Below are 25,832 nucleotides of genomic sequence, written 5' to 3' on the forward strand. Positions count from 1 at the left end.
AAAATTTAAAACTGCCATAATCATCATTTTAATAGAATTATATTTTTAAGAATATGAGCTTTTACTCCAATTTAGTGTACATTTCTGTCACTAATTCATATGATTGCATTTATTTGTTAATAAATTCAATGTAAAACATTCTTTTAATTTCCATTTATTCATTCATAAAAACCAAGTAATTTATATTTTGTATTTTGAACAATTACAATAAATAAATTTTATACTATTGCTATAGGTGCCAATTAATAACCAATAAAAGTTTAAAAAAAAGAAAATGTTTCTGCCATTCACTGCAACTTAATTTCATTTGATTTGATTATAAGTGTGTGGATTTAATATCGAAGTTCTTGGGAATGCAATTGATAGGATTTATTACATTCCTCACTAATAAATAACAGAAAAATATTGATTATATATTACAAAATCATTGCTTAAATATCCTTAATTTGATACAGATAAACAATTATAAATACAATATAATCCTGTAAATCCTCATTTATTTTAGGCCACATTTTTTTATGCGAAACATTAAAAATTGTTCGTTTTTAACCCATGAATTCATATATACAGTACTTTTTTAACCATGTATTTTGGCAATCTCATTTTCTGTGCATATACTTATTTTGAAACAAGATCGTTGTTAATATCAATAAAGTTAATTTATATTTTCTTTTTGGTTTTGGTTTTGTCCTCACAGTCACTTAAAAAATGTAGAGTTGTAAAGTTAATAAATATCTGTTATAATATTTACATAAAGATTATTGGTACACCAAAGACTGTAAGGGTAGTGTGTATTTCTTTCTTTAGATTGAGTATAAAATTCAAAAACAGTTCATTTTCAAAGAAATATTTTTCCCCGATTTTTGGAAGATATGCCTTTATGTTCTTATTTAATGTATTGCAGAATGACAGAAATTAAAATCTATTATAAATAATTTATTATTAAAATATTTAATATATATATTTAATAATGATATTAAATTATTATTTTTACAAATCCAGTTTTATATTAAAAGACAAATATATAAATCTATGGCATTTAAATCCAATTATTCTATAAAAAATGTCGTCAATATCATCTAAAAAATATAAAAATATATTGCAATAAATTTAAGAAGGAAATGTATTACGAATTTCTTTTCAATATTTATAATTGATAAAAAATAACTAAGCAACATTTTTCAAAAAATAAAAAAATAATTATATATAACTGAAACATTTTTAATTGTCCTTTAATATCAAAATTGTATTCAATTTTAAAACTGTAGATAAAAAAAAGGGTTGATTTACAGATATGAGTTCAGGGTCTTCAGTAAACGTAACGCTCTGATATTCCCCATATTTCCGAGCATCTCCCTGTATTGTAGATAGGTTATTATCGTCTTCTGAATCACATGTTTTAACTGTTGTTTCGGAACGTTCTGAAATGTATAAAAGCAAAATTAGCACACATGTATTTGATAAAAAATCACCAAATGTACATTTATTTCATTAAATATGCATTCATCTGTCAATGTGCTAATTATAACTTGAATGGTTACAAAGTTTGCATAACTTTTCTGAACTGGTCATAAATTGAAAGGTTTCATTATCAGTATAACATCTATAATAAAATTTATTACATGACAGTAAGTGGGAGCCTCTTTAACGTCATAACATTCAAGTTAAATAGAAGTGGGAAGAAAAGTCTTAATCAATGCGATATCACACTTCATAACTAACAACAGAAATCCAATATTTTAAAAAGGATCTTTCCTGTTTATACTTTTAACTTATTTTTTATACTTTTAAACAGAATTTGGCTAAAGATTAACATAACGACGATGGCACCAAAAGGTTATTAAACCGCTAAAAATAACGACGACGGCGATTTAACCATAAAAATTATTAATCCTCTACAATAAATATACAGTCTGTTTTAAAAGTATGTTTCCAAAATAATTAAGCTATTTATTATTTAAAATCAAATTGAATTATTCATATATAATATTTTAAATGCTTTTTACATCTCTAAGATGAAATAAAAATGCTTAAAAATTTTGAAAATGGCATTATTTCAGTGATACCATGGGGCTGCTTCGATATTTCTTCTGTTGATATTTCAAATCAAATTGAAAACTACATTTATATATATATATATATATATATATATATATATATATATATATATATATATATATATATATATATATATATATATATATATATATATATATATATATATATATATATATATATATATATATATATATATATATATATATATATATATATATATATATATATATATATATATATATATATATATATATATATATATATATATATATATATATACATATATATATATATATTTGTGTATGTAGTCCACATAATGATTCGATGTTTCTGAGGTTCACTTTGCAACCATTTTCAGGGAAATAAAAAGCATTTTAGAATATGAAAGAAGAAAAGTGTGGATCAATTTTTGAGCAGTTTTGTAGAGAATTATAATACTAAATTGAAAGAAAAGTATTAAAATAATAAACAAATAACTACCCTTAGCATACCTTAGACAATGTTTGATTTGAATGGTACGTAGGTAGAAGCCTCTTCTGATTTTGCTATTTTTTTCCAATTAAAGGATATTAAAATAGCATTGAAAAGCAATATTCTTTACACACTTTACGATTAGTTTTTTTTAATGGAAAATTGATTAAAAGTCTAAAATTTTAAAGAATTCCTACCTTAGCTTTGATGCAGCTGCATTAATTTTGAACAGGAAATGATACGGCAAAAATTGTGTTTCTATTAAAAAAATGTTTGATTCCTTATTTCTGCAAAATGGCAACAGATGATAAAGGAAAATTATGCTTTTCGCGTTTTCTTAAAAATTAGTGTACATGGTTTACCTAAGGTCGACATTATGTATCTTAAGCGAATTTTTTTATTCTGCACGAAAAATAATGAGAGAATAAAATGTGAATTATATAAATATACAGACATGTTAATGCATATTTTAAAAGATCACATGCATATTTTAATGTTAAAAACAAATATATTTGCACGTATTGAAAGAAATAAATGACTTCAATATTTATACAAATTAAAATAGTTATTGTTATTTTTCACTAATTATGTACTCTTTTTTGACCATATTCACTAAATACTTTTAAATTTTGGTACATGGAACTGAATTGTATCTTTTTTATTTTATAATTGCTTAAAATTTATACCTTGGAAAAAACTTTTCTCTGGAATTATATCCGGTCCTTGACTATTTGTAACACAAGGTTCTTTGCACTCTTTCATTAGATGAGCTTCACACCTAAAAATATTTAGAATAAGATTTTGTGAAGTCAATATTTATGAAAATTGAGAGCTATAATAAGCAAGACAATGATAAAATAAAATCTTCTAGGTGCTATATAAATAAAACTGCAATAAATTAACAAAATCATAAATTTAATAACAATAAAGAAATGAAAAAAACAAATTTCTAGGATTTGAAAGAAGATAATTGCTGAAGGATCTTATATCTAACAAAAAGGAACAACAATTTGTTGTAACGCCATGGAGTTTGAATTCTTTTTAATATCTTAAGATATGTTGTTAACATGGGAACAAATATTTTTTGCTGCGGTTTTTATTTCACACATTCACTTCATTAACTACTAATTGAGAGTGAGCTGTTGATAGAAATTTCAAGACGGAAACAAAATTCTCAAATTCATTGAGATCAGTCTATTCGATTTACAATGATAACTTCACTTATCAACTTTCTAATTTCTGGACAAGTTCTGAATACTTGTGCCACTATGAGCAATGGTATTGTCATTTTAGTTGACAGGCTCAAATTTTAAACATTATCCAACAGAAAGACCGGGTAAAAGAGAAGAAAGTGTGGAAATTTTGATCAGAGTCTGTGCCTGAGTATTTAATTTTGCTTGAGTTTAAATCTGAATCGCTTAAATAGAGAAAAAATAAAATATTGCACTTAAATAGCTCAATAATATTATTTTAATTTTAAAATAAATTAAAAATTGAAAAAGAATTATTATCTATTAAATAAATGTCATATTTAGTTACCGAATTTTCCTAAATTAAACATTATTTTTAAAATAAGCAAGATGTAAATTGGAATAACGCAAAAAATATTAATTTTTATTATAAATATAATTATAATAAGCATTTCATAGACGACTAATATATTGAATATTAGTATATATTTAAGGACTTGAACACTATATATATTAATATATATAAGCAATTTTATTGATTTTCACAAAAAATTTTCAATAATTTTTTTATAAATATATTAACACATCACTAACCATTTACAAATATTTCGAATTAAAGAATTAATAGAAAATTAATTGTTAATTATTTGAAATTATAGTTCATATATAAAAGAAAGGCATATCAATAAAAATAGCATTATGATAAGAATTAAAATCAAGATATCTATTTTAATTTATCCACCTTCACTGAGAAAAAGTACTTACTTTTCAACATCGGGACTGTAATTTCTGGCTAAAAATGAAAGAAACAAATAATTTTAAAATTGTGTATAATATCATAAATAAATTCTTTAAATATAAGTGAGAGTATTTCCAGTTTTTAGACATCATATTTAAATTCCATTCTAATTATAATTAAAAATAGAGAATTTGTATAAATATGGAAATTATTCTACTGATATTTCACATAGATTACAGAAATCATAGTTTATTTTTATTTAAATATTTTGACACCAGAAAAACTACTAAATCTTTCAATTAAAAATAATCATAATAGATATTAATACTGTAAAGTATTTATTATAGGCAGATACAACAAGCATGCAACATTCCCATTTTATTTTTATAAACTTTCATCGTAGGATATTTATTACATATATCAATATTTTCTTACATAAAATCATTAAAACAAATACATTTTATATGCAATTGAAGTTTAAAATATATCACAAGACCATTATAAGAAATTGTATACCGAATTCTCAAAAGCAATCAAAATTTCAATTTACTCGTAAGAACACTATAAACAAAAATAGATTGAAGGATTTTATTTTAGCAACAAGAAATACAAAATATTTAAACACATATATGTTCTTACTGACTTCAAAATGAATTTGCATTATATGAAAAGAATTAAATAAGCCTTTCAATTTACCTTTAACTGTTCTTCTTGAACGCAACTTTATTGAAAGTAGAATTATTACGATTATTAGAGCCAACACAAGAATTGTACCAATAACGATCCCAAAAATAGCTGTTAAAACTTCTGCTTCTTCTCCAATTTCTAGAAAAAAAAATGATGAAAAAATGAATTCATATCCAAAATCGAATTCTTATCACAAAATACTATTTATAAAAATATTTAATATTTTCAATAAATAGTTTTTGTGCAATTGTACTGAAAAATAATATCTAATAAATTAGAATGTATTAGAAAAGGTATTTTTGAATATTTAAAATAACTTTTTTGCTACATAAAAGTAGTAAACATGAAATGTTCAAATTAAAAAAAAAATATTTTACTTATTAAATAATTTATTTTATTTATCTTTGGTGATTAAGATATTTTACTGCAAGAACTTAATTTATAACAAAATAGATTTCTTATAAATAAAACTGGATCACTCTATGTATCTTTATTTTTAATCTATGTATCTTTATGTATCTCTAATCTATGTTCTTTATTTTAATCTATGTATATATTAGCTAGAGATATATTTTAGAATAATTTAGAGATATATTTTGAAATAGTTCGTTCAATGACTAAAATTAATGTTAGTTTTGGAAGAAATTTAGCGATGCACTTCAAGCAATATTAATTGTAAAGATGCATTGAAACTCTAATTTATTTCTATATTCTTATGACATTTAAATATAGAATGATTAAAACTTATTATACGAATTCACATAACGATTATCAATTACTTCATGTGGAATAATTCTCAGTTAAAAGAAGACATGAATGATCTATATATGTGCCGAAGATCTAGTAAAATTAATTTTTTACCTTACGAAGAGTAAAATGAATATTAAGATAAAAATTCGTTTTAAGCAATGAAAATAAGAAATAGTTTTCGTAAAGTACTTATTGTTTATTTAAAATATTTATAAAATTTCTAATTAAAATGATTTATTAAGAAGAAAATAAAAATCAGCGTTTATCTCTTATGCGCATGAATGTAACTTTTATATTTTTTGTAACAGTGATAATACAAAACATTATGAAAAAATAATGCTATTAGGAAATATTGCTTACTGAAATAAGGCAATACCCCATACGCAAAATTATAAATATTTAAATCCTCTTAAATTGTAAATCATCCAGGTTAAATAAGGATTACCAGAGGAATTCTGGAAATTCTAACCAGACCAAAAATATACTATTTTATCTGGAATTTTACGAAATTATTCCAAAAAATTTCGATTGAAAAAAAAATTCATGCATGCAACACTTTATTTTTAATCTAATAACTTTTATTATAAACTATGCCCTAGTTCTTTTCTCCTGGAAACTAGTATTTTTTCTTATAACCTGTTGTATTTTTAAATCCGAATATTTCCAATTTTAAGATACATTCTATTTCAGTATATAACAATTGTGTACTGAATCTATTTGTATCGAATATATATGAATTATATACATATATATATATATATATATATATATATGTGTGTGTGTGTGTGTGTGTGTGTGTGTGTGTGTGTGTGTGTGTGTGTGTGTGTGTGTGTGTGTGTGTGTGTGTGTGTGTGTGTGTGTGTGTGTGCGTGTGTGTGTGTGTGTTTGTGTATTTGAAAACATTCTTTTTAATTCGGAATTATTTTAAAATCTTTTTTTTTTCCATATTCTAATTTTTATTGATTTGCATATTTTGCATTTTAGTTAAATTTATAAATCTGCAATTTGATTTCAAATACCATTAATTATGAAGTTAGTATTATTATGCCTTTTTAATGTTTAATAAGTATTTAAATTCTTTTTTAACGCCATAAACTTTTAAATTCAATTTAAAAAAAAGTTATTTATATAATGCTATCTAATTAGTCTTATATTTAGCTGAAGGAGCTGAGCAAATGAAAATTTAATCAGGAACTGGAGTGCATGTGAAAATAATGAGTGTATCTAGAAATAATAAGCAGCAGATGTAGAAATATTAAAGATGAAATATAAAAATAATATGGAGCATATGGGGAAATAATAAAGTGGGTATATTTCCTTTTATTAAATATTTTCAGTCATTTACGATTCGTCTAATAATAATTTTTTTGATAATATCGATGATTTAATTGATTGCTTCAGTTTAAATATATTTACGAAGTAACATATAATTTTAACTACTTCAACATCCATCCACTTTTCAAACAATGAGCCAACTTTTCAAAGAATGGATTAACAATGTATCGCTTCCTAATTCAACATCAGAGCTTTATTTTCTTTAAAAATTTTACTAAGGCATATTTGCCTTAAAAATGTACAAAAAAAAAAGATTATAACATAATAAAAAGATTAAGAACGTAGAAAAAATAAGGCTTACAATATCTTCTTTGAATTAATTTCTCAAAAATATGCTATAATATAACAGAAAAGAATGAATAAAAATTCTTTTCGCAGTTCTATTCATTTATCTCTACCATTCTGTCAAGGGAAAAAAAAGGACTTGCATGACGGATTTCGAAAGAAATATATATTTCCGTCAGAACTATGCTTTTTTCATTTTTAAAAAAATCTTCAAAATAACATAAAAGTATGATTTGGTCCATGCATTGTAGAGCACGGAAGTGCTCCCTGTTGCAGCTGAACTGTGCGCAAACTTTTCAGATATCCAAAAATGTTTCTTTTTTTACTGTCTTTGTGAGGTATATTTCATTTTGTTACAGATTTCAGGTCCAAAAGACTGTCTTGGATATCTGAAGAATGTAAGAATGCCAAATAGGGCAGAAAAATACATCGTTTTTTATTATAACTTTCTTTGACAACGACGTTCTTTATAAAACTTACAGTTACATATTTTAAAATAACTTTTCGAAGAAATGCATATCCTTATTGTTAATAAAATTACGATTTACGAAGTATGGTAACATAAGTGAAAACATAACATATAGTAACATAAGTGTATTCTAACGACAATTGGGTAATTTTGCAAAACATATATTGATCAATCTATTAAGAAAAGAGTATTTTGCTGCCAAAAACATAAATATATTATCCCGTAGATGAAGTTCGCATAGATAAACCGCGTGTTAATTTAAGCCAAACTAGCTAATCTCAACTCGGGATTTTATTCAAGGAAATAAACCTTACATCTGCTTATATTCACAAGACGAATCTGAATCTTCCAGATTTAAAAATATACATAAATTAGAAGAACATTTCAGAACAAATGATAAATAACAGAAAGCAAATCAATAACGAAACAGTTTTTAGGAAACTTGCCTGCAGTCAGATACGAACTTGCGAACTGCCCCTTTCAGTTCATAGCATTCTACTACTGAGCCATTCAATCAGCGCCAAATTAGAAAAAAGTTTCGTTATAATATAAATTCTACAGAATTTTGAATTCTTTTTTTACTTTATTATTGATGCAGTTTAATAATTGATGGATAATTTAACGCATATGACGCATTTTTTAAAATTCAAAAATGGTTATAATAATCCATGAAAAATATTTACATAGTATTTGATTTTTTAGACCTATTCAAATAAAGAATCTAAATCGTATACATTTTACTTACACTGGCAATAAAAATTAAAGGAACAAGAATGAAAGGGACTTTTCAGTTAATTCTCTTGATTGAAATCCAATGAATATTACTCCGTCAATAGCTCTAGGTAAATGTTTCAATTCAGATTTCCTTATAATAGGAAACGAATAAATTTCCATGTCTGTTCAATCGACATGTGTGAAAAAAGTGCTCCAGGGAATTTGAAATCATAATTCCTTTTGATTTGCAAATAAGTAGATAAAACATTCTCGAGTGGATAGTGAAGCATATCGTTGAGAAAAAAAATATGATGTGATGTGAGAATAGAAGCTGGACAAACACTAAAACTTATAAAAAAAGACTTGTAATGCATCAAGGCAAGAGTCTGATAATAGTGCATGACGTTTCTAGAGTTTACAGATCAAAAAATATAAACTCTTAATACTAATTTAAAAATGTTGTAACAAAGAGAATAAAAAATTAGACATCAGATTGGATTAAAAGTTATATAAGAACTAAAAACATCATGAATCAAAGAGAAAATGCCAGGTTCATCAAATATCCCGTGATTTGGTTCCGAATGTCACTCATATATCCTGAAATCCGTTATGTCAGGGTTCATCAAAGATCCCATGATTTGGTTCCGAATTTCACTCATATATCCTGGAATTCGTTATGTTATAAAATATCAATAAGGTGATAATAACAGAGAGCGGTTACGTAAGGTTCGCAGAGAAACAGAAGAAATGATATAAAAGTGTGAATGAAATAATATACACATTTTTAATATCATTTTCCTTATACATCAATTTAACCTAAAGGGTATGAATCCTAGCACTTGTTGGCGTACAGTACCATGAACTTTGACAATTTTATGATCGTTTTTGTTTCGTGATTTTCAGCAATAGTTTTCATATTTGCTTTGAAAATCAAATCATTTTCATCGTTACATCATTTATATAACCAACCACATGTATTTTTCCATTTTAATAGGTTAAGGAAAGAAAGATTGCATGTATTATTTAAACATTTGGCGCTTTATAAGAAAATTAAATTAAAGGACATCGAAAGACAACTTGCAGTAAAAAGCAGATTATGATTTATGCCCAAAATATCTGCATTAAGTGTATTAAAATATTTCCATTAGTTACCTCCATTAGAAAGTTTCATAAGTACAGAACACAAAATAAATTTCAGGTTTATTAAAATAACATGACTTAAATTCTTATCATAATGCTGAAAAATGCTTTGAAAAGTATCATACAGATGTATTAAGCAAAACGGATTTAACTGAAAATAAACATTAGCAACATTCTGGTAGAACCAGGTAATCTCCAAACTTTACTAGTGTATTAAATCTACCAATACTGAAAGGTCCCAAACGTCTGTAACATAAAACTACGAAAGGCGCAAGAATCACTTGAGCATTCCTGAGACATTTTCGCGTCCTTATGATAAGTATGATTGATTGAAAACCAGTGGTAAAAGCTTTGCTCCTTAGAGAAGCTCCCCAAATGAGTTTGCGAACAAGGATGTTTTATAAGACTTCTCAAAATGTGTCTGGGCACATATTTGATCAGTAGCCATCAACAAAGTTGGCTCATCTTTTACATATCAACCCTTTATGAACACAAACTGCCATTATGACTTTTTCAGATGGGTAGGGATGTTTCCTTATCATTAAAACTGGAACTTGAGCATTCCAATTTTCTAAGATGTCTCAACTTGAGTGATCATGGGAATAAGAGGGTTAATCTATCTCAGATTAGTCTTTATTTTATCAAAATTGTGTTCACTTTTATTCATAAATAAGAAAATTGCGTGTGTTTCTTAAGAATTCATTACATATTTTTATTTTATAAAGTTTTATTGAATGAATTTTATTTTTATCGAATGAATTTTTTTCGAACTTTTAATATGTATTATTATATTTCCAAAATATCAATTTATAATACAGGCATGTTGATATTCCTACTTATATATATATATATAAATAAAAAAAGCCATTAACCAAAATATATTACATTTATTCTCGTAATAAATCAAAAACTTGCATATCCTAATTTGTATCAAAAATGAACAGAAGTTCCGTATGATCAATTACAGTTACGACAATAGACACTTCCCCTTCTTTTAATATCCTTTTGACTGTGACACAATGCACAAATACGGAAACGAAAAATTACAGGCACATCATTTATCAGAATTTATGAGAGGTGATTTATCCTGTCGTGCATATAGGGAGCTAACAAAGGAGAGAAAATTAAGCAATTGATTTCAAGAATCGATACGTTTAAGGCTCTCACACCAACTTTCAATTTATTTACTTCCCAAGCACAGGCCTACATAAAACGCTATATTCTTTATGTTTCCGCGACACATTACATGAGACAGCCTAATTTATTGCTTGTTCCAAACCGTAATCGCATTTATCTCAATTAGTTTCCGTTTAGCTTTAATGCTTAAAACTGGCATTTGTTTTAGTATAATGGGCACACATTAGCATCTACTGGTGCTAAACTTCAGCTGGAACTAGGACACTCAAAAGTATAGAGATTTTTATTAGACATTATTAATTACAGTGATTAGTGAAATTAAATTATTAAATGACACAGTGGAGATCTTTTAGTGATATTTGAAACTATTCTATTTTCTTTGGTTTGATGGATATTTAAATTGATAGACAGTTCAACTTCATTTCTAAAGTTTCAAAAATTAATATAAGGAATTATCTGAAAAGATAAATTAATATAAAATTAATATTTTTCCAGGTTACTGAAATATTTCATTATCCCTATTTTTTATCTCATATTAAAATATATTGAATAACAGACAGGAATATAGTTATTTTTCGAATTGAACACATATAAAGAAAAGTATTTCAGATACATTTTTATAATAAAGAGACAAATATTAAAATTCCACTTATTTTCTTACCAAACATAAAACAAATATCGCCTCTGCACTTGTTATTAGTAATATCTTGTTATTATATATCCTTTATAACGGGTATATTTCATTATATTAGATATATTTCAATATTTTTTATAAATATTTATGTCTGCCATTAATTCTAATGTAGTCTGTTACGAATGATTGCTCCATTATTATTGTATTCCTTATATACATCTCATCCATTAAGTACCCTCTTTATAATTAGATGTTTAGAATTTAAATTTTAATAATATTTACCTATAAATGTGTGATAAAAATAATATTAAGATAATGTTGAGATGATATATTGCATTATTCATTTTACATTCTTTTAATAAAATGGAATATTTATCTAAATTCGAAAGATTTTTAAAATTTTGAATAAAGATATGAAAAGAAAGGATTCTAAAGTGCAGGATACATTTTTCCTAATTTAATCAAGTGTACATAGTTTTCAAAAAAATGAATAATTCACTAGTAAGATTTTGTTTCTAATATCCAAAATTGTATTATATTGTGAATGGATTTATTTTTGAAAGAAAAATTCGTTATACTGCAAAAAAGCCACCAATTGCCATTGAGGCAGGTTATGAGATTCATTCATTTAAAATTATTATTCAAGAAATCTTATAGAGTAGAATAAATACAGATATCAGTGTCACGTTTATTCATGTTCGATTAGATTTTTTTTTTTTTTTTTTTTTTTTTTTTTTTTTTACAGAGTATGGTTACAAGCACACTTTTTTACAAGTACGATTTAATTTATAATACCTGAAACTTTATTTGAACTTGACTAGCTTTATTTTTAAAATAAAAATGATGTTATACAACTTTTAACTGTCAAGGAAGATTATACAACACAGCAAACACTGGTACTATACTCTTGGGAATTTTATTCTCAATACTCTTTTTTTATGCGTTATGATGTAGTAATGGCATTATTTCAAAAAAAAATACACTTTTATGTAATTAAGATGTACAATCTAGTTTCTAACATCCAAAATTGTACTACATCTTGATTGGATTTATTTTTAAAAGAAATATATTGTCAAGAAAGTGTTAAACCCTCTCTATTCCACTTAAAATTGCATTTCAAAATAGATTGTATATAAGAGGAAATAAGTATTTTAAGTTCCTGTTATCCATACTTTCCTTTATCTACATTACAGTTAATGATAGCATTAATTGAAAAATAACTACAATTAATTATAACAATTTAGCAATATTACATTTATATAATTTTACCCGTAACTTGAAACATGATTTCATGCGGCCGTTTACAGAGAGTCAAAATAACTTATATATTATTAAATATTTTTCTTTTTTGTCTTTTGTAAACATAACATTGGAGTTTGTTTTGGAAACAAATGCATTCTCAAACTCATGTAGTTACAAAAAATATCAGTAATATTAAAATTAAATTGTTAAATATTTTAATATTAAATGTCAGGAATATGTTATAAGAAAAACCTAAACAATCGTTTAATGAATATTTACTTCATTTAGATAGAATGGAACTACATTAATGTTAATAACTGTTAGAATTTAACAAAAAAACTGAGGAATACACAACTTAAAATATCATTTTTTCTTTATTCATTTTGCATTATTCAAATTGAAATCAGTTTCAGAGATATCCAATCAATGACATCATAAATAAAAGCAAAAACTTTGAAGAAGAATAACTCGGTTATATGCACGTGATCATTCTTAGACTTTTGCCAATATTCTCCTGAAAGAACAACTTGAAGTTACTGAGGAGACGTTTGCATTCAAGGACAAAAACCACGTGATAATCAGAGCTAATGGGCAACGCGGATTTATTTTGACTGCTGTCTCCACTTTTGGATTAATAGTACGATTTAATATAAAATATCCAATCTCCGACTGTACTAAGATTAAATTCATTTTTGAAAGGGTAATTTCCTTATACAACAAAGGAATTGATAAACAGACTCAATTTTAGTTAAAATTACTTTTGCAGAACGATACCACTGCGGCAAAGGAAAGGTTTTGAAATCTTCGCAATTCCCGTTGTTCATGCAATTCTTTTCTGCATTATATTGTCGTGATGGTATTATCTACAAAATCGTGTTCGTGATTGGGGATTAAGGTGCCGTTTCAGGGAGGTAAGCACCTTTCCTCGTCTTCTAGCCATGAGTCGAAATGACTAGATGTGTTCCAAATTACCTCTCTTGGGGCGCCATTAACGAGTAGCTATCGTATTAAGAGGAGAAATTTTATGATAAATTCAGAGGATAGAAAATACTGAATAATTAATTCGCTTTGTCAAAAATAAGCCTTCTTTCAGTCAATTAGTGTAGAAAATGCTTAATAATCCTAAAAATTATATAATGAAAATTTATTAACTTTATAGCATTAGAATTATTAGCTTTAGAAAAATTATTTATATTACTACCTTTCTATGGGCATTATTATCTCTTATAGTTTGTTCACGGTTCTGAAATGCAGGTTAGAAACGCTGAATTCTTAAAACCAAATAATTTAATGCATTTTGTCAAAGATATGCCTTTTCTAAATCAATTATCTTAGACCAATATTACTAATCTTAAAAATTATTTATTGAAAAATAATAAGCTTTCTTGCTTAAAAAAAATATTGCTATTATTTGCTCTCTATGCGCATTATTATCTCTTATAGTTTTGTTCATATTTCTAAAATGAAGAGAAAAATGCTGAATTCTAATTAATGTCTTCCCTAAAATGTCTGATATTTGAGTCACGTATTCATTCTTTTAATAAAATATTTATTCTCCTACTTTTCAGACATGATTCATTTATAAACATGCTAAATTTAAATTTATACTGCATATTTCAATTCTCTCAAAACTTGAAAACATGATAATAGTCGTAAAATCAATACGAGGAGATTTACTATCAACTTAATGATGAAACTGTAGTAGAAAAATTTTCTGATAAATGCAAAGGATAGAAAATACCAAATAATTTAATGCATTTTGTTAAAAATAAGCCTTCTCTCAGTCATTTATCTTAGAACAAGTTTAATAATCCTAAAAATTATATAATGAAAAATTATTTGCTTTCTAGTTATATAATTATTAGCTTTAGAAAAATCAGTGTTCTTATTAACTTTCTGTGGGCATTATTATCTCTTACAGTTTTGTTCACATTTCTAAAATGAAGAGGGAAAATGTTAAATTCTTAAAAATGACTTTCCTAAAGTGTCTGATATTTGAGTAGTGTTCTTTCTTTTATTAAAATATTCATTCTCCAACTTTTTGGACACGATTCAGTTATAGGGATACTAGATTTAAAACTACACTGCATATTTCAATTCCCTCAAAACTTGAAGACATGACAATAGCCATAAAATTAATACTTGGAGATTTACTATCAAAAATATTATGAAAATGTTTCGAGTGTTATATAAAGTATCTGAACTTCTTCTTCCGTTTGACTAAATTACTATGTTTTATTTTAAATGCATATAAACTGGGGATTCGAATAAAAATAAAAATGGACTTAAACGGTGAAACACAAAGCTACATTTAGTTAAGAGAAGAAAGAGATAATAAATTTATGAGGTTTGTTTCTACAAAGAGTCATAAAATACCGCATGAATATGCCTTTGGAAACGTGATCAGTGGCAACGAAAAAAAATGGAACGACTTCACTAATAGTGCCATTACAGAGAACCATTTTAACGTCTTTAAAACTTAAGAGTCTTCTGATATAACGGTGATACTTTACAGAGCTTATAATTTGCCTTGGCTCAAATAGATGCAAAACTGCGCTGCAACTAAAAGTTACCATTAATCCAGCAGCTCAGCTAGAATAAATTTAAGGTTTTTAATATTCTATAACGTAAGTTAAGTACTCGATTCATGTTGCGTTTACTTTAAACCTAAATTATGGTTCGCTTTATTAAAAACAAACAGCAACAACAGAAAGCTTAGATCTTTTGGTCGAAGCGTTCACAGCTGCTGTTTTTGAAATAAATATTTCTTAATCTCCAGAAGCGGCTGTTTTTGATGCTGAAAAAACGAATTTTATCCAGAAACAGCCATACTTAATATTTATTGTGCAAAGTAAGGAAAACGAATTAGAAAATTGAGCGGGAAACTTTAGATAATGTTTTAAAATATGCTCTCCGTGTTTCAACGCTCACACAGATTCCTTTAATTACTTATTCATTGCCACCTCAGCAAAAATAAGGTGTTTTGTTAAGTGTGGCCGAAATTTCAGTTATTAAGATTTTCGTTTTCTGTCAAATAAGAAGGTGTAATGATTACTCTTTATTCCATAATTAAGCGTGTCTGTGATCATCAATGGAGTTGTAATTATAGGAAAACGAATTTGGCTCAACTAAAATAAGATCCTTTACAAAATCATTTACAAAAGATAATAAAAAAAAGTTTAACTATCTAATGCATTTCAGATTTAATTCAATCGTATTTAAAGCTGAATTTATTTAATTATAAATTAATTGCAATTGCATTCTAATTTTCATTACAGATTGTTCCAACTAGAAATAATGTAATAATTTTTTCTATAAAGATATACAGATCATGTATCGTATTTCAAAAGAAAAAGAGGAAAAAAATAACTGAAGAAAGGTTATATATATTTTATAAAATTAATTTTTAACATCATTTTGCTTAATTTTTTTCCTGATTGCAAAGATAGGATTTTGTGATTTGGTTTGGTTTTGGTTATATTATCTTCCCATTTAGAAGCAGAATAAATACGATTTTCGGACAGCGGTCATTATTTTAAGTCCTATAACAAGTGCAGTTATCGGACCAAGAATTCTCCAAAATTTTGTACCATACGAAAGGAATTTTATGATAAAGTTATTAATTCTTTCCTTTCATTAAAACACTAATATTTGTTTAGGTACGTATTCCTGACAACAATATCGCAGAATTATTTTCTGGAACTAAATTAGTAGTTAATCGACTAATTTTAGTCACATTATTTGAATGCGAAACACACTATCTTGCTAAAAACTTAATAAAATTCGCTTAACGTTTCCATTAAAATTATTCAAGAAATGAATTATGAAATAGCGAAAGTGTAAGTAGAAAATAATAAAATCATTAGAGTCTTAGTGGAAAAAAAAGATAGGTTTTAATTAATGTATCAAAATGATAGAAAATATTTTTTTTTCAATAAAAATTATTTTTCATCAGTTCTGAAAGTCTGAGCCATTGGATATATTTTATGAAAATAAAGACAGAAAAAAAATCAACGTTTTGAATTAAATGTTAACATTGAAAGAAAAAAAAATATTAACATTTAACAAAAAAAAAACAACAAAAAAAAATAGAAACGTAACATAAACTCGATTAAAATTCAAGTTTACTTACTATTAAGTTTTTCAGATTTCGTAATGTATTTTAGGAGTTATTTTTGTCTTAAATTAATTTCTATTTTTATGAATATTAATAAAAACACATAGAAAATATTTTCTTAAATTTCATGAATCTTTATTTATTTACGGATTTCATAATTTTCATTAAAAGTAATTCAATGTTAATTTCATGAAATTACAAATCATACAGCTGCATTTAAGAAAAAGTATGTAAAGCCAAAACATATCTTTTATTTATCCTTTTCTTTTTCATTTGAAAACTGCGTACATGATTTATGAAAGTATGTAGAAGTTAAAATAGAAAGTAGAAAATAACAAAACAATTAAGATGGGTTTTAATTAATGCCTTAAAATGATAGAAATAAATCATTATGATTTTAAGCCAAACAGTTAAATATACTTTCAGGAAATAAAGCCAAACTGAATATCGAAAGAAAAACATGATAAAAAATTGGAAATATAACATAAAGATGATTAAAATTCACGTTTGCTTATCATTAGTGTCTCAGTTTCTGATAATTTATTTTAGAATTTGTTTCTGTCTTTATTTTCTATTTATGAATACTAATAAAAATATGTGTCAAAATATTTTTTTGAAATTTTTGAATCTTTATTTATTGAAGGATTTCATAATATTCATTAAAAGTAAATCGATGTCAATTTCATTAAATTGCAAATCACTTACGGATATACTTTTTCAAAAATTAAAATTGTGTATAGCTAAATACAGATATTTTATTTTACCCTTTTTTCTTACAATCCAAAATTCAAGAATTTCATACATAATTTATGAATGCCTGTAGAAAAGCTAAAATAATATAAAAACCTATGCATTTTATGCATGTATTTGTATTACGTACATAAAAAAAGACTCCTTCCATACGAATATACTCCTATTTTTCTCTGGAGTGCCTCCACTATTGCCAAATAGAAGGAATAATTTAAATCGTAAATTGGAAACCTTTCAAAGTTTAAGAAAAATGCTAACTTCAAAAGAGCAAGTAACGAGAGTTCCAATTAGAATTGAGAAATTGAGAGAATTCCAATATTTCAGGACTCAGCGTCGTCAAACAGTATAGCCGTAGGAACATCCCTGTTCCCTACTCCAGCAATTGGAATTTGAAACAGAAAAATACCAATTACAATTTGGAAGTCTTGTGAATGAGTGATTCCCTGATCATCCAACCATACTTATTTATCGGATAGTTAGCTGGCTGAATAGTTATTTCTTGGGCCAAAGGATTTCAGTGTAATTAATCTTGAGTAAAGTTTGTGAAGCTGAATTAGAAATTACCTGAAATGAAAGTAAGAATTTTAATTGTAGTTGATGTTGGGGTTAGGAATTCCTGTTGAAATTAAAAGATGGCATGTGGCTTATTTCCCCTTTTAATTTAAAGCAAGTTTCTTATATCGGAAAAGAAATCGATGTAAAAGAAGCTTGAATATATTTTTCGCTATAACATTTATTAATAAAGATAAAAAAAGTCTGATTCATATTCATTTCTATAAACATGCAGAAATTTTGTAAAATTGATAAAATAAAATCTTTATGATTTTTTTTAAACAATGCACTGCAATTTTAAATTGGTAAAAATGATTCCCATTCCCGAGATGTTTCTTAGACTACTTTTTTCATTAATATTTTTTTTTTAATATTCGTAAACTAAGTAATATATACCATAGAAAATCTTTAAGTGTTTTTAAAGAAATACTTCATTAAAAAAATCATAAATAATTTAATGAAAATCTTATAAATAATTATATGAAAATTAAACTTGAAAAACAATTTATATTTGCATAATAATTATTTGAAATTTAGTAAATTATTACCTTTTTCAGACAGCAAAAATAATTTTGGAGTAAAATTAACGTCTTGAAATAGTATTATTTTCTGCGAAAAGGGACCATGAATCAAAATACTTTAAAACATCACAATATATATATAACACATAATAGAATAAATAATAATATCAATAGTTTACTTTATTTCATTTTTCATGATGAATTAATACTTCGCCATTCTTTAGCAATCTATTGACAAATTGGAAGAAGAATTCAGTATTGCATGCTTTTTCAGAAATATACATAATTCTGTACAAGGAAAACAAGCTGTTCAATTGCTTTCATTAGATTTAATGCAATTAAATTGTCACATAGTCTTTGTTTATCACCACTATTAGAGTTTGAAGTCCCAAGGACCCATTTTAATATAAGCTGCCTGTAATATATGCCTATATATAGGAGTTACAGAGAATCAAGTTTCCAACTTTTATTATCAATGAATTAAACTGGAGAAAACTTGTCTAAAATACAAGCTGAGTCCTATGATTGCATGATATACTCTTATAGTAGAATGTATTGAATGAATTTAGTCTTCGCGATTTTGAATATTTAGGAGTAAATTGATTTCTCTTATTCAAGAATCTGTTTCAGAGTATGTCGCCCATTTTCCTGCTTCCAAGGTCACACAAAAGTATAGTTTATGCTATTCTTTTTTTTCAATAAATCAGTAGAAAGTAACATTTAGCAAATAATGCGGAATTGTCGAATGGGGAAATTAATAATAAGTTTTTCTTTACCCTGGGTATTCTCTTCTATTATTCCAATGAATTACAGTTTGATCACGGATGAATTATTTCATTTGCAATTATAAACTTTGGGACATGAATGGGTGCACAAATGTTTCATAATCTTTAAACAGGAAAGTGAAAAGACTTCAGTAATTTGGTTTTGAATTCTTTATTGTATTTAAAAAAAATGACAGGAAGTGAGAAAAATGGAATAGATAATTTGTCTTCTGCGAGTGTCTATTGTATATGATTAACAGAAGCAAAATGATAACTCTAATTTTAATTCAGAAAGCCTGAAAACAATTGCAAGAATGATTTCAATCGTTCTGAAGTCATGCATGACTCAATGGCTCAAAAATTAAACCAGGAAATACTATAAGTATGTATATATATCAAAAGAAACGACCAGATTACTTCTTGAAAAACACTTAAAATTATTGATCCTAACATGGATCCCAAATTAATTTTTCTCAATATACAAAAATTCTAACTTATCGTACCACGGGATAAAAAATATTATTTCAAAAGCTTGGTCATATATAAATTTTTAATATGATACCCTCACAAATAAAAACGTATTTTCAGAAACTTCAGGCAACCAAATTCAATTTTAAAACTATAAAATGCATGGAAATTATTCGTCGTTCATTATTATTTATTATTATTGCGATTCTTAATATTTTTCGTCTGGTATGTTGATTGTGATAATTTTGACTCGAGTTTACAGACTTCTGTAAGTATCTTGCCATAAAAATTCGCCGTATTATTGATTACTTATTTATTTAATTATTTTCCTTACGTTTCAGCATTTCAAACATATAAACTACTTATTCCAACTTAAGATTGCATTATGATTTATACTTGTCTAGACATATTTTATCACTGTTTTAACACTATACCAAGAAATGTAAAGCACCATGTAATTATATGCTAAGGAAAGTGTAAAATTTAAATTAGAAACTGTCGAGTCTTACTAATTAACAAAGATATAACAAAAACACGAAATAAAAAATTTTAAAAAAGATTTATCACAGATTAATGAGTTTTTCTGCAAACACCAATAGAAAATTCTGAGTAAGAAATTAATAAAAAAGTTCACTGAAGATCAAATTTTAGAATTGAGTGTGGATTGTGTAGCAGAGAATTATTTAACTTACACATTAGAAGTAAGGAATGAAGAAAGATAATGATTTAACCCTTCAACCGGCTGGAGTATAGAAAATCGTTCCAACAAATCTTTTCAATAACATTACGAACTTAGAAAATCATTCTTCGATTATTGAGTAACTGATTATTGATAATTGATTTCGATTATTGAGTAACTGACTATTGATAATTGATTTGATTATTTCCGTAATTTGTCTTAAGATCCTACTCAGGCATAAAAAAATCGTCACTGTTTTTCCCTTTTTCGATAAGATAATCTTTCAGAGATTCAAATGGATAGTCAATGGTCTGTAGATTAAATCAATCTAGGGGACATTAGGGAAAAATATTTTTCTCTAAGATAAGAATTATGTGTCATATTCCATCATTACTTAATTAATTAATTTAATATTAGAGTTTATATAGATATATTATTATATTAGATATTACAAACTTCTGCATGTTAATATTTAAAAAAGTAAGTCATTTCATATTTAGATCATAACTTTCAATCTCCTTTTGATGAAAAGTATTAATATATTTATTCATGCAATTTTGTATTAATGAGTTATTTAATATATATTAAGTATATATCAAAAATTTTAATTATAACTTTTTACCAAAAGTAAAGTTGCCAAATTAGAGAAAGAAAAATTGTAACATAGATTATTAAAGTGCAAGTCTTTAAGCACGTGTAGAATTCTAACAAAAAAAATAATAAATAAAAGTAGAAACATTTTAAACAGCACATTTCACTCGAAAGCAAGAGTAGCATCATTCTCCTTTGTATGTAAAGAAAAAGATGCATTTGGAAAGGCACTATTTAAAAAAGATAGGAAAAGAAAACTGCTTTTTGAAAAGGAGCTGATGATACTTTTCTTAACAATATGAGAAGTCTTCCGCCGAAGCTTAAAAGCTTGATTATTTGCTGGATATCCTTATACAAAACATTTCTTTTCTTTAGCAGCAATATTCTTTCTATTTATTTTTCAAGATATTTAATGAGTTCTAATAGTTTGGAGCAATTGAGAAACTTCTTTTTGTCCTCCATGGCCAGCTTAGATATTGATTTCCAATTGAGATCAATGGTATTCTTGAAACGGAAATTGATTCTGAGATAAGGTAGAGTTTTTTTTTCCATCGTATTTTGTCCGAACGAACTGATTCTTTTTATAAGAACAGTTCATGGAATCTAGTCAGGGAAATATCGAGAAAAGTTTTTAAATGTTTCTGCACTGAGGATAGGAATATTTTTATCATGTTAGAAAAGTTAAAATAAGTTATTTTTTTCTAGTTATTTTGTGATAAATATTATATTTAATATGTTTGCATTAATATCCATATTTATAAGAAAAACTTATTTTCTTGCATAACATGATTTAAAGTTTGATTTTTCTTTCATTTCGGTTAAGTTACCATTTATAAAGATCTCAATTTAACTTGATATTCTTGAGTTTGACTTCAGCTTGATCTATTGACCTGTTTTCTCATTGCGCTAAATCAACCTGCAAATTTTGCCAATAGGATATTGATAAGTTTGAGTTGAAATAATGGCTTAACCTGAAAGAAAATGAAAAGTACTTCATTGTACTCATTGAAATAATATTCTAAATAAAAATTCAAAGATTATCTGATACTTCTTTATTAAAATAAAAGATTCAGAGTAACATTGATGAAATATTGGATAAAAGATATTTTGGTAACCGGACCAGTAAAAAACAGAGACTGTAAGTAATTAAATATTTTGAGCTTAATTTGCAGAGCTCACATAGAGTGATCAAAATCCATCTGTTTCAGTATATTTAATCTTTGCGAGCATATTAAATGTTTAATTAAATGTAATTAAAATTGCGATATTTGCCCTGTATTTTTAAGGATACAGCATTTCAGGTGAAAAATAAACACTGTTTCGTTAAAACTTCAAAAGGCATTAAAATATATTAATTTTAACTGATGTTTCTAATATCATAAGTCCATAAGTCTGAAAAAATAAATCTATTTCGCTGCTCAGTAATAACCGATGTGTAAGCAAAAACTAAATCCATCGGTGACAATTATTTTAATGGCCCTTTTAAATGTCAATGAATAAATAAAGAATAAAGTCACAAAATAAGTTTTGTATGGTTTCAAAAACATAACCAAACTAAAACTATGACTGACTTTGATACTTTAGTGAGAATTTTCCTATTTCTAGAACATTATATATGGATATTAGTATGTTAAAGTAAGAATGTTAATTTTATTCGATGAGTGCGATACTTACTCTATAAAATAGGAAGAAATAAACACCCACTTTCGATATTTTAATATTATTGTAACAGATTTAAAATTATGAGAGATTCTGGAAAAAAAATAAAATTCAAAATATGTTCAAAATGTAAATTCGAAACGATTCAAGTGCTGAAAAATGATGAGTTTTTTTAGCCCCATGTCAGTATCCTGATTTCATCAATAATATTTCATATGCATTGTATAGAGCATGATATATATTAAATTAGGTTAGAAATCCTCTATCCTTTCTGTATGATGATTCGAAAAAATCTTAAAAGCAAGTATTTGTCACTGTGTATAAAAATGGCAGAAAGCAGTAGTTTACTTAAATTATGTTTAGACAATTTTACAACACTGTACATATAAGCATGACTCTGAAATATATTTTATATTTCAAAGAAAATATTCAGTCACCAAACAAGATCCAAAAGTAACGTCAAGGATTTATTGCCTTTTGTTCAAACAGAAACAAACATTTAATGGAAGGCAAACTTTTTTTGTGTGTCACTTTTTTCTGGTATGAAAGCTTTTTAAATAAATATAGATTTAAAATATTTATGATACATAAGTAAATGAATGTGAGTTAAATTATTCTCTTTAAGAATAATGAAAGTTTATAAGTATTTGTTAAATACCTAGCTGGTAATACCTGTTTTGTAAATTAATTAATACTTCTATTCAGATTTCAGGCTGAAAAGATTACATTAATATTTATTTAGATTTTTTGAAAATTCTGCGTAGTCGTATAGTTAAATAAATGTCTAAATCAATTCAAAATATGAAATACATCAAAAGTCTTTTTAAAGTTTGTGTCAGCAAATTAGATCAACGATAGTTTTTGTAAAAAAATTATAAACGCTATGTGCACAATGTAAGTTCACAACAAAATAAATTTTGAGAAAGGAGCGAAATTGTTTGAGAGACATGATAGACGTGAAAGACATTTTATAAACTAAACAATTGCCTGTTGTTGTTGGTTCTCATTTTATATGCATAAAACATAAAATAGAATAAAATAATTGTTTTATCCTAATATCAATATCGGTAATTTAACAGAGGTAATTTCATAATTATTGCTCATGCAACATAGGTACTGGCGTAAATACTTATAATATTTTGGGAATATCTTAACGTTATATACTACTTTTATTCTTAATGTATATTTTGAAACATTACTAGATCGGCCAATAATTAGGATGGAGTGGACAATTGTCTTATTGATAACTGCCTACAAAAGTTTCTTTGCCTAGGAGTTGTTCTACATCATTTGATCTCAATGGATTCAGACTTCAAAATAATCGAAATTAAATTCCGAAAGGCTACATAAAGAATACAAAAATTATTTCAGCGTATGTAATTGCATTATTTGGAAAAACACATTTTTGCAACACATTTTAAAATCAATAAAATTTTATTCTCTCAAAAAGACATTGCTACGTTTTGACTGGAAATTTTCACATTTTTTTTATTCATTTGCATAGTTATGCCAATCAATCACTTTGCATTTTAAACTTTGTGATTATAGTGTGATTCCAGAAAGGATGCGCAAGTAACCTTGGGAGAAATCACTTCACCATCCGTTATGCTTTCACATATTTTCAAGACACCAAATCGTCTCCTCCAATACTTCAACACAAATGATACTAATCCAAGTTTTATGTGACTTTCACAACAGCGGAAACAATTTAAATACAGTATTGTCGATACTATCGAAGTACTATAAACGTTTCAATCTAATACCAATGATATATTGGTTGCGAATATACGATTTATTTCCTTTTATCTCAATTCAACTCTTTATTCTCACAAAAAGAATTGCAATACGAATTAAGTTCTTAGCAGCTGACCAAATACATTCTTTTTGAATAAACCCACTACTAAAAATGTTTTCTATCTAAAAGGAAACTGAACGCTTTAAGCGTGAGTATTTATTCCAGAACTATTCATGGAAAGTTGAAATCGTTTAACTACAGACAATATGTCAATTTTTTGACGTTTAATAACTCCTCAGCTACAAAGTATTTTCTTTAAAGAATTGAAGTAGGCGGCGTGAGAATTTTGGGAAAGCACTTAAATTAATTGCTAACGTAAGACAGAAATTGATGAATGAATTTTAGATTGATCCCGATTTCTTATTTTGAAATACTTTTTTTACATTTTTTTTTTTTACATTTTGAAAATGAGAGTTTATCATGTGATTTTAAGATATCTGACTACTCTCTGATTTACTGTTTTCAAAGAGTGTTTTTCCAAAACTTAATATTACGTCCAAATGTATTTTATGTTTTATTTTTTTAATATTTCAGAAATCATAGAATTCTTTGATTAAATCCGATCATTTTTCAAATACTCAATTGAAAAACATTGGCCAAAATGAATATATCTTTTGCACATACACATACAGATGTGTGTGTGTATGTGTGTACACAATTATTATTGATACATTGACAAGGAACTGATGAAAATATCCAGGAATTTATCATTCCTAAATATATAAATCTATACTGATACAATTTTGCATTATTATAAACTGGTATACCTAAACATATTTTTTTGTAAAATACTTTTACAGAAGAGATGTTTTCACGTCAGCAACGATTCTTTAATTCAAATCTCAGTTTAACAAAATAAATGAATTAAATTAAATTTAAGTGAATGGAAATAATTAGTCTTCCTTTTGGGTCAATCTCTGTTTTATATCCTTCACCTTAATGTTTTCTTTTGGATGAATATTTCGTCTGTTCAAAGCGGGAATTTTTAAAACCTTTGATTTATTTGACTTTATTTTTGTACTTTATTTGATTTAATTTTATTTTTTATTTTGTTTGCAAAATAATATAAGAATAAAAATCAATAA

At 25.9% G+C, this 25,832-nt stretch overlaps 1 protein-coding gene across 1 annotated transcript in view; it reads right to left on the reverse strand.

Moving 5' to 3' along the window:
* Positions 1-1,049: 1,049 nt before the first annotated feature.
* The window catches only part of LOC129984935 (nephrin-like), a 106,486-nt gene continuing 81,703 nt past the window's right edge, over positions 1,050-25,832 (reverse strand). Inside the window, exons 7-11 of the mRNA XM_056094881.1 lie at positions 5,155-5,283; positions 4,485-4,512; positions 3,216-3,307; positions 1,291-1,421; positions 1,050-1,079 (exon numbers count right to left, since the gene is read on the reverse strand). Of these exons, the coding sequence (XP_055950856.1) occupies positions 1,050-1,079; positions 1,291-1,421; positions 3,216-3,307; positions 4,485-4,512; positions 5,155-5,283 (410 nt within the window). The remainder of the gene's footprint in view (positions 1,080-1,290; positions 1,422-3,215; positions 3,308-4,484; positions 4,513-5,154; positions 5,284-25,832) is intronic.

The sequence above is a fragment of the Argiope bruennichi genome, chromosome 9, assembly GCF_947563725.1.
Source record: "Argiope bruennichi chromosome 9, qqArgBrue1.1, whole genome shotgun sequence".
Lineage (NCBI taxonomy): Eukaryota > Metazoa > Arthropoda > Arachnida > Araneae > Araneidae > Argiope > Argiope bruennichi.